General features: G+C 37.1%; 1 protein-coding gene across 5 annotated transcripts in view; it reads right to left on the bottom strand.

Moving 5' to 3' along the window:
• The window catches only part of COL14A1 (collagen type XIV alpha 1 chain), a 243,696-nt gene that overhangs the window by 67,872 nt on the left and 160,295 nt on the right, over positions 1-15,529 (bottom strand). For all 5 annotated transcript variants that reach the window (XM_007188834.3, XM_007188835.3, XM_007188833.3 and 2 more), the window contains exons 33-35: positions 11,444-11,553; positions 9,364-9,522; positions 1,033-1,110 (exon numbers count right to left, since the gene is read on the bottom strand). In XM_007188834.3, the coding sequence (XP_007188896.2) occupies positions 1,033-1,110; positions 9,364-9,522; positions 11,444-11,553 (347 nt within the window). The remainder of the gene's footprint in view (positions 1-1,032; positions 1,111-9,363; positions 9,523-11,443; positions 11,554-15,529) is intronic.

Raw genomic sequence — 15,529 nt, forward strand, 5'->3', positions numbered from 1 at the left:
GCAAATCTTTTAGACTTGATGAAGTCTTCCCCATGCCTATTCAACCAGTTGAATTCTTAAGATATGATGCCTGTCCAACCATAACAGGGTCAACATTTCAGCTCACTGGTCCTAAAGATCCTTAGTTATGAACAATCTGTTTATATATATACAGGTACCCCCTCCCTGGTATTAATAATGAGAAAAAGTGTATTTTTCTAGCAGCCTTGCATAGATTATGCCTATGATTCCCAAACTGTGTGGAAAGATGGCCTGGGGCAGTACAGCAAACTCACGGGGGCACTCTGAGTGTTTAAAAGAATTAAGAGAAACAGCAATATTCAGCACCCATTGGACTTCGTAGGAATGACTAGCTCAAGGTAGTTCACAGTTTCAACACTAGATTTTGAAACACTATTTTTGATGTCATATATTTGCAAATCTGGTTTTTCAGCAGTAGCTATGAAGGAAAGCAAGTACCATGGGGAAAATCAATGTGGAAAAAGAAGTGAGAATGGTGATGTCTGATCAGATTCCAAGACATGGGAAATAGTGCATTCTCCACAGGCACACACATCCCATTAGTAAGTAGTTGTGGTTATTTAAAAATAAGTACATCATTTAAAATTTTCGATTTATGTTTATCAGTTTTTCATACAGCTACTGAGTTGTTAGGACGTAAAGACTTAGGAAGATGTTTGGACCTAATGACCTTATGTATGGAATTGTTAGGTATTTCTTTGGGCTCAGGAGTGCCATGAAAAAAATTATTGTGACACCAAAGGCTTCAATGAATCTGAAATTTGGGAACATCTGGACTCTGTAAAAGGCACCCTGTGGAGCTGTGGAGCTCCCACTGTGTATGTCCGTGTGTCCTGCTGATTCCAGACACACCTCCTTCTTAACCTCTTTCTAATTTTCATCATCATCATCATAATAAACTATCTGTGACATGAGTTTTGTGAAACAGCATTTCATTTTCAGGGAAAATTAAATATAACTTTAGAAAACTTCAGTAAAGAACAGACCAAATAACGGAAGAAGAATTCTTACCAGGCCAGGAAGTTCACAGCATTTGTCTTTATTGGCCCATGATGTGGAACAAACAATATCAAACATCTGTAACTGGAACTTCAATTTAAAAAGAAAATTGTCATTCAATAAAAGATACATAGATACATTGTGTTTATAATTATAATGATTTCATAGTATGTATTACATAATAGAACACCAATACATTTATAACATAATATTACAGTGAATAAATTAAAAAGTCATTCTAACAATATCAATCTTTGTTCCTCAAACATACAGTGATTTAAGATTCTTGTCAGTAGTGACTCCATCCACCATTCAAACCCCCTTATTTAGCACAATTCCTCCTTCCGTCTCTACCTAAAAAAGCTTAGTGCCTCTGTTGAAATCCTCCCCGTCCTCCCATCACAGTTACTCCAAGTGCCTCTGTAATCCCACAATGCTCCATACATCTTTTATAGCATATGTCCCACCATACAGTACAATTATTTATATTTTCTTCTCCTCAGACTGGGAGGTCATCAAAGAACATAGAACCACTTATTCATCTTTGTGCCCCCTATCATAACATGTGGCAGGTAGAGAATTCCCTGGTGGTCCAGTGGTTAGAACTCCATGCTTCCACTGCAGGGGGCATGGGTTCGATCCCTCGTCGGGGAACTAAGATTCCACATGTCACGCCGTGCGGCCAAAAAAAAAAACTTGTGAAAACATGTGGCAGGTATTCATGACGAAGACTTGTTGAATTAATTCTGACTTTCATCATTCATGCATATATTTGGCCACTTTTTTTTTAGTGCATAATGCAAGCCAGATACCATGTAGACCTCCTTTAGGATATGAAAATGGAAAAAAACAGAGTTCTGCCCTCAAAGAATTTATAGGGAGTAAGAGACAGACACATAAATACTGTTTACAATGTGGTGTCATGACAGACTCACATACGGTATTGTGAGAACCTGTGCTAAGTGTATTTTTATTTAAGCCATCGATCACACCATAAATATTTAGACAGCCTTGTTCTACTCATTTATGTTAAAAACAAGTTAATGTATATTTTGAAATATTTAGAAACATCATTATAATATCATTAAGGGCTCACACTAGTTTCATGACGCAACCATTTCTAATACTATATTTCTTCCTATATTATTTTCAAATATTGAATATCATCAGGAGTTTGGTATTAATAGATACACACTACTATATATAAAATAAACAACAAGGATCTACTGTATAGCACAGGGAACTATATTCAGTATCTTATAATAACCTATAATGGAAAAGAATCTGAAAAAGAATAGACATTATCTAGCTAGCTAGCTAGCTAGCTAGCTAGCTAGCTATCTATAACTGAATCACTTTGCTGTACACCTGAAACTAACACAACATTGTAAATCAACCATACTTCCATTTAAAAAAAAAAAAGAAAAAAGTGTCATCAATTACAGAGCTGGGAGAAGGATGAAATTCTTTGCATTTTAAATCTGTAACTTTCCTTCAGCAAGTGGTATTTTCAGCAAAAGCTGGAAACTCTTGGTGCCTTGTTTCCTCTCATCCCTGTCAAGAGTCCCCTGGATGAAGATGAGAATACTCAAGTAGTTGGTATGACTGAAATAGGTTACTAACAATGCTTCCAGCATCACAAAAAGAGCCTGCCCTATCTGACAGTAAAGAAAATGAAGTCAGGCTTTCTCTTGTTACACCCAGGAAGAATTGTGCCTTGCTGCAAACATCCTTCCCCAAGTGAGTTTTGCAAGATTCATAAAATGACACAAATTTTGAAAGCAGATCCATAAATCAAGACATCCTGTTTTCTTTTTTCAATATAAAACCACTGTGTTATTTGAAGAAATATTGCATGATTCACTATTCTTTTTTATTTTCTGTATTAAAAAAAATTTTTTCCCAAAGGGTATGATATTTAAGTCTGCTCAGGGCAACCGTACAACAAAATTATGACCATTAAAAAATTAGGTTTTTAAAATTAAAGCATTTTTAGAGAACACGGCTGCTGATTTTCATAAACAACAATAGCAACAAAGATATTTCAAGAAGCATAGGGATTAGGCGGCTACGGAGCTAGGCTGCCTGGGTGTAATCCACTCACAAGCTAAGCCACTTTAAACTAATTATTTAATGTGTTGGAGTCTCAATTTTCCTTACCTATAAAATTAGGATAATAATAGTAGCTATTGGGCTTCCCTGGTGGCGCAGTGGTTGAGAGTCCGCCTGCTAATGCAGGGGACACGGGTTCGAGCCCTGGTCTGGGAAGATCCCACATGCCGCGGAGCAACTAGGCCCGTGAGCCACAGCTACTGAGCCTGCGCGTCTGGAGCCTGTGCTCCGCAACAAGAGAGGCCGCGATAGTGAGAGGCCCGCGCACCGCGATGAAGAGTGGCCCCCGCTTGCCGCAACTAGAGAAAGCCCTCGCACAGAAACGAAGACCCAACACAGCCATAAATAAATAAATAAAAATTAAAAAAATAATAATAATAATAGTAGCTATTCAATAGTAGCTATTCATTAGAGTAATAATAGTAGCCATAACAATAAAATGAACTCATAAAGGGAAATACTTAGAACAGTTCCCGGAATACAGTTATAAATAATAAATATTATTTTAATGTAACATGTACAAAAGCCCTTTTATAATTGATCTTTAAGCTGTAGGAGTATATAATACAGAGTCCAAAATAGCAGAATGAAAATGAAAGTGATGCAATATTGAGAGCAGAAATGTAACAGTAGTTTGTGTCCCCAGTAATCAATGTTTTGGTTGAGAAAAATCTTAGCAAATAACAATAGCAGCAAACGCTTGTTGAAAAACTTACTATGCGCCAGGCACTATCCTAAGTACTTTGCCTATATCATTTAATCTTTCAATCACCACTATGAGGTATGATAATAGTAATGTCAACCCCATTCTGTAAATTAGGACTTGGGACGAAAAAGTCAAAGTAATTTAAGCTCATGTTGAAAGCTGAATTCTGGCTGGGATTTGAACAGCACACCTCATTTTCTTGTGGTTTATTTTGCAGTGAACAGATCATTAGTCTAATGTTTAAAATGTAGATACCCCAGACTAAGTTGACAATGCCATTTATCTGGGGACATTTATTAAATGCGTCCCATTATGACAGCATTAGATAGATTCAGTTAATTCTGTAAGTCATTCATCCATTCAGAAATTTTCCATTTCTGAATAGAGCCCTCAGTGTGAACACATTTTAGTGAATGGAAAGATTTATTTAAAGCAAAGGCTTTTTACTAGTCCCAGGATATACCAGGCTTTCTTGAAGTTTTTCAAATAAACATTCACTGCCCAATCACCTATAACAGTATAATGTCTCCATACAAACCTTTGGCTAAAATTCCCCTACCCTACTGAGTTACTGAGATTCTTATGAGTTCATTTTATTTATTCAAGAGGTCCAATACCTACTAAATGCTGAATGAGGCTGATACTATCATTTGAAGAATGCTTGTGGGCTGTCTTTTCTTTTTCTAGTTAGATGAAGTCAGCAGTCTTTTTTGTGTGAGTACAACAAATTTATTCATAATTGTTTTGCATTCGTAATAGTTTAGATTCCTCAGCCTTTATTTAGAGACTTCTTTTCCAAGGCACATTTCTGGGGATTGTTCTTTAAAAATCTGGCTTTTATTCCAGAAGCAATTACACACACATTTATACAAATTATGGAGGAAACATTACAGAGATGACATGTCCAAAGATCTTATATTTGAGTGCCTAAAAGTGCAAGACAATATGGTTCAAAATAAATCATACTTCAAGTGACTAAGAGGCAGCCCGATTTTACTTCTGCAACTTTTTTCCTTTGTAACTGACTGAACATTATGAAAAAAAATATCTGGCCAAAAAAAAAAAAGTACCCTCCCACTTTCTCTTTTTATAATCTCTTTCAAGGGAATACTTAGACAATTACAAACACTTTTTCATTACTGGACATTTTTGTTTGGGTGTAGCACAAAAGGCAAGTCATTTGGGGTCAGATGTTAGCATGAAAATAAGATTAAAATATTTCTTGGCAGTTGAGTCACTGTGATCTGTGAATGGAAATTAAAATGTACTCCTGGCTCAACTTTCCACTCAGTACCAGTTTTCATCTGCTGATTTTTTTTCCAGTATAACATTTTTAAGCTTATAATTTGAAGTCAAGCTGTACCTGAACTTATACAAATATTTAGAGAGCTTTACATTGCCCGAGAACATAGGAGAAAGAGTCCTGAGGACCTAGGTCATCTTCTGCTTTTAAATTGGTGTGTAAATTTGATTGATTCCACTTCCAAACTAAGATTTATTAAGCATTTACCACTTGTCACCTATTGAACAGGGTGTTCTTACTTGCTCACCTGTCAGCTTACTGAATTTAAGGGAAACCATGACGGCACTATTCAATCAGGAGATGAAAAGGAACAGCTGTTGTAGTTGTTGGTAGTAATTAGAATGTTTAGGTGTAGACATGCTTGGGGGGAACATTTTGATCACGTTTATTTCAAGGTTGTAATTCAAATAATGGTGAGTTTTTGAACTTGCCAGTGAATAGACAGGGCATATGGTCACTGTTACAGACCAGATTCCCTCCTCTGCCTTAAGTTCTATCATAATCCGTCTGACCCAAGGGAAAAGAGCTCAGAATGGAAATTGGGTAACCACATGCAACTCAGATACAATCTCATATCTCACTTTCCTCACTTTTGAAAGGGGATTCCTCCCTAACTTATTCAAGTCTCAGTTTCTGCATCTATAAAATGGGGATAATAATAAGTATCTCTTCCTAAGGTTATTGGAGGATTAAACGAGATAATCTCAGAAATGTTCACACTGCCTAGTCCATAGTAGGCAATAAATGTTAGCCGCTATCATCATTTTAAGGAGTAAAAGATACAATCCAGTGAAAACACAACCATTTCCTTGCAATTTAAAAACACTTGTTTCTAGAGGATCATTGACTAGTCTACTATTGATTCCTACATAAAAGCTTTAACTCTAAATAAAATTACTAAAAACTCCATAACATAACTTGTATTTGTCTTTGTTTACACATCAGAGGGCTAAATAAATGTCAGTTGTATAATTATATAAGTGTTAGATTTGAAAAGGTGGAAAAAAGACACTAACAAACATAATCAATGCCAGAAATGCAAATTTTTTCTTGAATCATCTCTGAGTGGCAGCATGATAATTTCATTAGGTATCAGAAAAGGTAGAAGAAACTTCTCAGGAGAAAGAAGATTGGAAAGGAGAAGCACAGTTGTTAAGTTTCTTCCCAGGTGTGTTTTGACGGCTAAATTAAGCCTGCCTATTAGTTTAGTCCCACTAGGGACTTTTGCTGCCTGTAAAATCTTGCATTGCTGAACGCAAGTTGTTTTTATTATGAATATGAGTAATTTCAATACAGTAGTTACTATATCCCTAAATCTATTAATCTTTCCTCCACTCAACTTTGGTTTAAAAAATCTGTAGTCTTTAAAGACTGATAATTTAGAGTTCATCTATCACTTGGCATTTTTTGAATCATTGCTGAATTTGCCAGGGAATGCTTACCTATAAACTACTCATCCCTCTTAGATGATAATTACCCCTCCTGGAATGACCCAAAACTTGCACATTACACATTCCCTTTTGCATATGTATATCAAGATTATATTAGCAATGTATGATTTCTAAATTGAGAACTGAAGACTGAAGCTTCTCTCTGGCCTTGACCTGAAACAGTTAAGTAATAACCCAAAAAAGCAAGTGAGTTTTCAATCACATTCTTGAGATCTACTCTAATATCATCCATTTCAACATAATCAAATTCCTCAATAAGTGGGTAGACTAAAAATCTATTTACTAATCCTTTGTAGACTTCTAGATTCTAGCAAAAGCTACAACTTTTTTCCTACTAGGCTTACAAAGAACTCTTTAATGATTGACTTCTATAAATTGCCCTTTGTCTCCTACTGGGTGGAAGTTACCACAGAGGGTGCTCTGTTTAATTGCTTTTCTTTCATGGTCAAAAGTAAAGATTTATCACCAGTAGGCCTGACACCTACAGTCATTTTTGCTTTCAGAAATAAATTCTTTAATATTTAATTGGTCACACAATTGGAGTAAAATTACTACGTAGAGGGTAATTTGAAATACAATTAATTTGTAACTGTAATTATAAAACTGTAGTTGTAAAGTATGAATTATAATTAGGAGATGGTATGATATATATTAGTGGACTGTTGTCAATACCACACATGGAATACTATATATGCAAAACATTTTAAGAAAAGACATGATACAATTCAAATAGATGACTTCCTATTTAATTCCTATCAAGTGTTTCTTGAGAAAGTACTCTGTTCATAGGAATTTATTAGATACTGCGATGTAGGGTAGAAGTGGGTCGTTGCAAATGAAGACCAAGACATGGTTTCTGTTTTGAGGGGTTTATACTCTGGCTAGAGAAGTGAAATGCAGTTATATGAAAGAGCAAGAAAATAATATATGACTACAAATAACCAAGGGTTAAGCAAGTACTAGAGGTTTAGAAAAGGTGAGATGGAAAAGGTATGGTTGACATTCTTCAATAAAAATAGCTGCTCTTCATTGAATGGCTACTAACTGTCAGGGATTTTATATGCATTGTGTCTAAAGTAAAAAAATAATGATAGTACTAAGTGATATGGGCCATAATCTCATCCATCTGGAATTGTTTTCTCTTTCTTAAATTAGAGTCTATTCATTCATCCTTCTAAGCATCCATCTATATACATCCATTTATCCATACAAGGTATCCGTAGTTTGCCAATTCTGGAGCCTTGTAAATTCTGAAGTGTGCTATCCTAAAAGTATCTTCCATGAAGCAGAGGTGAAATGTTTCTTAATCCACATGGAATACCACATATTAAGAGGAGATAACTCCTCAATATCATGTAAACATTCTTAAAAGTCTCTTACCACAACTGAAAACAAAAGAGCCTTCCATAGCTGTTATATTCCCTCTTTTCAAACATCTAATCCATAGTTCTCCAAAGCAAAGTAGAAACAAAAGTACTTTTAAAGATACTTCAAAGCTAAGTGTTAAACTAATTAGCACACATCTATGAAGATCTGAAAGCGTCAATATACCTTGATTGTACACAAGGATTTCATTTCTATTGTTACCACAAAGAGAAATGCCATGAAACAGCAAACTGTCCCAAAGTAAATTCCCTCACCACTCTGGGACTGTTTCCTGGTATATAAATTGAAGGGGTTATACTAGAGCAGAGGAATTAGAACTGTGTTCCTCAAAGCGTCTTTAGGGACCATTGGAGGATGGCAGCACCTGCTACCCCATGTCCCCTCTCCCATTCAATCAACATGGGTGTGTTTTAATCATACTCATTTATTTGATATACTAGAAGATTTCATTTGTACTAAGTGATTTCAGCTTAAAAACACTTTGAGAACCACCAGGTCTTTCTAAAATTCCATATAGCTGGCTAGTTCTACAGATCTCTGAAAACATAAGACAATAAGAGTGAATCATAATTAACCTGATTATTCTGCTACACAGTAGAGAAATGTAGATTTGAATATTTGGAATTGCTTACAAGAATAAAATTCCCTCCAGGCTAATTGGTTCTAATTATAGAATGACTCAAATTAGAGAATTTTGCTAATTAGCTGTGAATGTGTGTTGTTAAAACAAAAGCTTGTGTACACTGCTCTTTTTTGCGGGTAGTGACTGAAGGGAATGTGATTTCTTTGCCAATTCGAAGTCTCCTCATCTGAAACTTCATGTTGTATGATGACAAATATATCTTAGAATGATTTGTTATTTAAATAACTATTAACGATTAAAGGTTAATTTTACATTAGCAATAGCAAGAATCTAGTTTTAAAATGCCTAAATCTAACCCAAATGAGAGACTTATGTCAATTTCCTGTGTATAAGAATAACATATTTTATTTGGATTTGTATCTGCTTATATAAATGAGGCTCATTTACAGTTTTGATTCTCATTAACAAACCATTTATGCCACAATATTTTATTTGAATTTTAAAATATGAATATTTTACTATTTGAATTTTAAAATCCATTTAGAAAACAAACTAGTCTAATTCCTGGAGCATTCTCCTTATAATATAGCAGAAGCATATTGCAAGAGCTTTGAACGTTCATGTTTTAATTCATTTGAAGAGGCCATTATCTACTTGTTTATCCATTCATCAATCTATCATTCATCCAGCCCTCCCTCCATCCGTCCCTTTACCAAATTTTTCCCCTGGAAGATAGATAATTATACTTCAAGAGGATTTTTTTCTTTAACAGTAACACAGATTCACTTATTTATCCACTTACTGGTGCAGAGTTTCCATTTGGTCCTCTTGATCTAACCATTCTCCCGAGGACTTCGACACCATCTAATGTGATATTAGACGATGCATTTATTGCCTTCTCACCCACTTGCTTGCAGTCAATAACCACTTTGGCCAAAGTCTTGCTGACAACAACATGTAGCTGATAAAAGTAAAGATGTTTTAGAAGGTTAAGAAGCAGGAGAAAATGTCAACCAAATTTACATAACTGCATGACTCATCACCAAAAAGTATGGAAGAGAAAAGAAGGAATTCTGTCACTATGTGTTTTGCTTAAGGAAAAAGGTTCTACTTTTACCATTTCCATGATTGTCCCACATTCAGGTACCATCTCTATGTTGTTTTTTTTTTTTTTAACACTAATGAAATCTCACATGCTTTTCATTTCCCCTGTAATATTTCTTGGCTACTTTGTGACTGACTCTGCCTAACCAAGAAAAGAATCATGTCTAGAGGAAATCGGTAAATAAATGACAATAATTCCAAAGAAATGCTAATGGGACTATTTTGAACCATGAACTAATAAATCATCTGCATCTCATGTGTTTTTAAGATACCTTGTACTTCTGGTTGCACAGTCCTATTAAACCAGAAAAAAAAAACACCCATTTTTATGCAACTTTTCTTATGCAAAAAAGAGTCAGAATTTTGGTATGCAATTGTTCTTATACAGTTATGGTATTCAAAACCCCAGAAAGTAGCAAAGTTGTGTAGATTAGATAGATCTGACCACATTCTACATCAGGAGACAGAAGTCAAGATGAAGACTGCTTTGCAACAGCCCTTCCCTCCCTCTGACAGGACAAGAAGGGAATGGTTAAGAGGCAAAGCTTTTGCAGTACCACTTAGTAAATTCTCTGCTCTCTGGAACTCTTGGTGTTGCATTCCTTAACAGACCAGAGATCAGCGGGATTATTCACTAAACACAAAGGAAACAGTAAAGTTTGGAAGGAAGCATGTCTACTCCAGTGATCACCAAAACGAAGTGTTTCAGAGATGTGAAATGTGAATGAACAGAGTTCTATCACAAGTGCCAGGTTAAAACAAGAACAACTAAAGTCAGGTTTTACCAGCTTCCTCCGGGTAACTTATATAATGGCAGTGATGGGTTGTCTGTATATATATGTATATGTCTCAGTGCAATCTGTCTACATCTTTCAACATGATTTGGCTGCTGGTATTTATCTATACTGGTGGCCAGGTAGACCAGCAATCCTTCCTACATCATACATAATGTAGTGAACTAACAACTATCTGCTAAATAGTACAGTACCCTCTACCACATGGTTCCTCAAAGTAAGAACCTGGACCATTTCTGTGGTAGGGCACCAAAATTTGCCATCCCAAAATGTCTCTTTGGTATGCGGATCGTTTCAAGGTGAAAACAATCAAGGCCCAAAAGACTCAGGAAGAAACTTTGACCTTCCTTCTAACTGCCTAAAAGGATGTAAACAGAAGTGCTGTTCTCAGAACAGAGCTATCACCAGAGATATCTGCAAAGAATATAGGCTAGGTATGGTGGGGGAAAATCTGTGTCCCATTGTCTCTGCAGGCCCAGCAAATATTTATTTACCAAACATTTGCTTTTCCATCTCCATGTGAATTACCTTCCTTCCCTTTGAAGTCCCAGACTACCACCCGCAAAATCCTCTTTTGTCTTTAGTTGAAGATGGTATTTAAGGTGAAGCTTTCGGCTATTTTTTCCTGGGTCTCTCCCGTGTATACATGTTATTAAACTTTTGTTTGAGTTTTTCCCGTTAATCTGTCTCATGTCAATTTAATTCTTAGGCCAGCTAGAGGAACCTAGAAGGATAGAGGAAAATATCTTCCTTCTGACACTATCAATATCCCCTGGGGTACTGGATAAAAATGTACATTTTAGGGTCCCATCCCAGAATTACCAAATCAGAATGTCGGGGCATTGTTTACAAGCCCCACAGGTAATTCTTACTTCAGGTGAAGTATGAGATCCAAAGCTCTATGGATTTTTTGTTGTACTATCTTCTGTTGCTTGGCCCACAGCAAATAGAATAAAGAATATATGTATACAAGGCATTACTCACCTTGTGAAAGCTTCCATAGAAAATTTTCCTAATTTCAGGTCCTTCAAAAGTAACAGTTTGAAAATCCCCACTGTAGTCATGGTTGAAATATGTTAGGGTTTTCCCACCATCTAATCAAACAAAGGAAAATAAAAACATTTGAGAAAGTATTAAAATGGGTAATTTTTTAAAAAGTCAACTCAAAATAATGTAACCTCTGTCTTCAGGCTGTGTTTAGGACAAAGTGACGAGTAGGTAAGGAAATGACCTATAGTCCTTGGGTTGCCCCAGGCTTTCAATTGGCCAGATTAACTAACTTAACCATGTAGTGATGGTGATGAGGCAAGGACCCTGACATATATTGTTCCTCTGTAGTTCCTTGCCTATACTCCCATTCCCACTACCCTTTTGGGAGATGGTTGTCTGAAGTTGGAAGTAGAGGCAGACAAAAAGGAAAAATGAAGTTAATCAAATTGTTGCCAGAGCTGCTCCAGATCTTTGCTCAAAACCCATCAACCGTCTAACCCGCACCTTTGGCAGGAATGTCCATGCTCAAAAGCTGCCAACCCTCCACCTTTAGCAGGAGTGAACATAAATTTTTAAGTTAAAAGGTCCAGAGGTAAGAAAGGAAGGTACAAAAAAACAAAAAACACAAAAAAACAGATGGAACCAGCTGGGACCAAGATGATGATGAATCTGACCTCCAACAGACCTTGAGTCCCATTATACGGTGATTTACTACTTTAGCATGTTACCTACACCTACTTACTGGCAGCCATTAAGGACCAAAAAAGGATAAAAAGGAGGTGGCACCCCAGTCCCTTGGAAAAAGCCCTGCCCCTTCCCTGGTAGACTAATGCCTATGCTTCCCCATCATCAGCCTCACTCCTCCTCTCTTTGTCTTTACTCTTTAAAATTAAATCACCTCACACCAATCAGAATGGCCTTCATCAAAAAATCTACAAACAATAAATGCTGGAGAGGGTGTGGAGAAAAGGGAACCCTCTTGCACTGTTGGTGGGAATGTAAATTGATACAGCCACTATTGAAGACAGTATGGAGATTTCTTAAAAAACTAAAAATAGAATTACCATACGACCCAGCAGTCCCACTACTGGGCATATACCTTGAGAAAACCATAATTCAAAAAGAGTCATGGGGCTTCCCTGGTGGCGCAGTGGTTGAGAATCCGCCTGCCAAGGCAGGGGACACGGGTTCAATCCCTGGTCCGGGAAGATCCCACATGCCGCGGAGCAACTAAGCCCGTGCGCCACAACTACTGAGCCTGTGCTCTAGAGCCTGTGAGCCACAACTACTGAGCCCACATGCTGCAACTACTGAAGCCCGCGTGCAGCAACGAAGACCCAACACAGCCAAAAATAAATAAACAAAATAAAAAAAAATTAAAAAAAAAGAGTCATGTACCACAATGTTAATTGCAGCTCTATTTACAATAGCCAGGACATGGAAGCAATCTAAGTGTCCATCAACAGATGAATGGATAAAGAAGATGTGGCACATATATACAATGGAATATTACTCAGCCATAAAAAGAAAAGAAATTGAGTTATTTGTAGTGAGGTGGATGGACTTAGAGTCTGTCATATAGAATGAAGTAAGTCAGAAAGAAAAAAACAAATACCGTATGCTAACACATATATATGGAATCTAGAAAAAAAAAAAAGGTGGTTCTGAAGAACCTAAGGGTAGGACTGGAATAAAGACGCAGACGTAGAGAATGGACTTGAGGACACAGGGAGGGGGAAGGGTAAGCTGGTACGAAGTGAGAGAGTGGCATGGACTTACATATACTACCAAATGTAAAATAGATAGCTAGTGGGAAGCAGCCGCATAGCACAGGGAGATCAGCTAGGTGCTTTGTGACCACATAGAGGGGTGGGATAGGAAGGACGGGAGGGAGACGCAAGAGGGAGGGGATATGGAGATATATGTATATGTATAATGGATTCACTTTGTTATCATGCAGAAACTAACACACCATAGTAAAGCAATTATACTCCAATAAAGATGTTTAAAAAAAAATTAAATCTCTCTCCTCAGGTGGGTGAGAAGTTGATCTGTGAACTTAGTTCCCAGTTCTCCTTTCTTTAGCCACTGAATAAAGCTTGTGCTGTGTCAATCTCGGCTTTGGTTTTGCTATTCACCTACTTAAACCCGAAAGGAAAAGGAACCCTCCCCCTCCAAGGCAGAGAGCATGGGCCAGGCTAGGCCCCAAGCAGGGTTCATACAACTTAATTCAGTAACAAAATCTTAAGAAATAAAAACCAGACTCTTTGCCTTATTTAACCACTGAAGCAACCAGTTTTCCCAGGACATGTAACTTACACTGCCCCAAAATAGTGATATTTCAGCGTGTCTTTTATTATGAACAAACAAACAAGTAAAAAAAAACCTTCCTACTCGAGTACTTCATGTTACAAGGAATATTTTCTTACAAAAAGAGAGGAACATTTTCCTCACTAATTCATTCCCCGGTTACAATTAAATTTTTCATTCTGCTTTCTAAAGGAGTAAGTATTAATCATTTCAAGAGACTTCTTTGTTTTCAAGTCCTGGTTGTATATAGAGTTAGGAATTTACACCTTTTTAATCTACAGCTTTCCCTTAGTTTCAAAATCAATACAAAATGCTTTCACAATGTTTAGTTGTTGATTTATTTCCATGTACTGAAATGTCCTTTAACAAATACTAGTTGGAAATAGCTTAAAATACTTTTCTTATCCAAATGTTCGAGTTAATACCTAACAATAACCACCAAATTTTCATTCCCAGATTGACTGGGATCCTAAACTAAAAATATATTTAGAAAACTCAGGGACATTAACCAAAAACTTGATAATTCTCTTAAGTGATAATCATTTATGACATCCAAGAGTAAAGGTTAAGAACTTTCCTTTGTTAATTTCCTCCTCAACTTTCCAATCTCCAAACAATGGAATTTCTCATTCACAACTATTCTCTTTTCTTTCTGGATTTACTCTCTAGATGATCTCACATATGCAACTTTCAATTTTATATCTCCATCCCAGAATTCTTCCCAAAACATGCTGCTGCCAATCTGACATTTTTTTCTAGGATATGAAAGAGGCATTGCAAGATTGTAACTTAAAAGAAATATATATTTGTTATTCAGATGACCAAAATATATTTCTCATATATACTTGGTCTTTGTCTAGGGTTCCTGCCTTGCAGCTCCTAAAACCCTTGGAATTTCCTGTGGTAAGAACAAAAAATGTGCCTTTTGTTATGTTAATACAGTGGCTTTTGGAAAGCCCTTAGGTAACCTAAGGATAAGGGCTGGTTGCCTGGAGAACCAGTCATGTGACAAGAGGGTTAGATCTTTCAGTCCCCCTACCCCCTCCAACTTCTAGGGAGGGGAGAGGGGGTGGAGACTGAGTTCAATTGCCAATGGCCAGCGAGTTAATCAATCATTCCTATGTAATGAAGCATCCATAAAAACCCAAAAGGATGGGGTTCAGAGAATTTCCAGCTTGGTAAACATATGGAGGTGCTAGGAGAGTGGTGCAGGTGGAGAGGGCATGGAAGCTCCCCACCTCTTCCCCATGCCTTGCTCCTGAGTTATATCCTTTTAAAATAGACTGGTAATCTAGTATGTAAAATGCTTCTCTGAGTTCTGTGAGCCACTCTAGCAAATTAACTGAACCCGAGGAGGAAGTTGTGGGAACCTCTGATTTATAGACTGTGGGTCAGAAGTACAGGTAAAAATCTGGACTTTCAGTTGACATCCTGAGCTGGAGCGGGTTGTCGGAACCTCCAATTCGTAGCTGGTAGCAGCCTGAGCTTGTCACTGGTGGCTGAAATGGAGGGGGAGGAGGGCAGTCTTATAGGAACAAGCCCTCAACTTGTGGAATCTGATGCTACCTCTGGTAAACAGTATCAGATTGGAGTTGAATTCTCAGATACTCTGCTGGTGTCCAAGAATTGCTTGGTGTTGTGTGGGAGCCTCTCCTCCACCCCCCACGCCCAACACACATGTTGGAATTGGGCCCAGGAACCCAAAAGAGGCATCTTACACTTATCATATCCATATAGGAAAAGTGACTTCAGATCCCACCCCTCCCACTC

The sequence above is a fragment of the Balaenoptera acutorostrata genome, chromosome 17 (assembly GCF_949987535.1).
Source record: "Balaenoptera acutorostrata chromosome 17, mBalAcu1.1, whole genome shotgun sequence".
In the NCBI taxonomy this organism is placed as follows: domain Eukaryota; kingdom Metazoa; phylum Chordata; class Mammalia; order Artiodactyla; family Balaenopteridae; genus Balaenoptera; species Balaenoptera acutorostrata.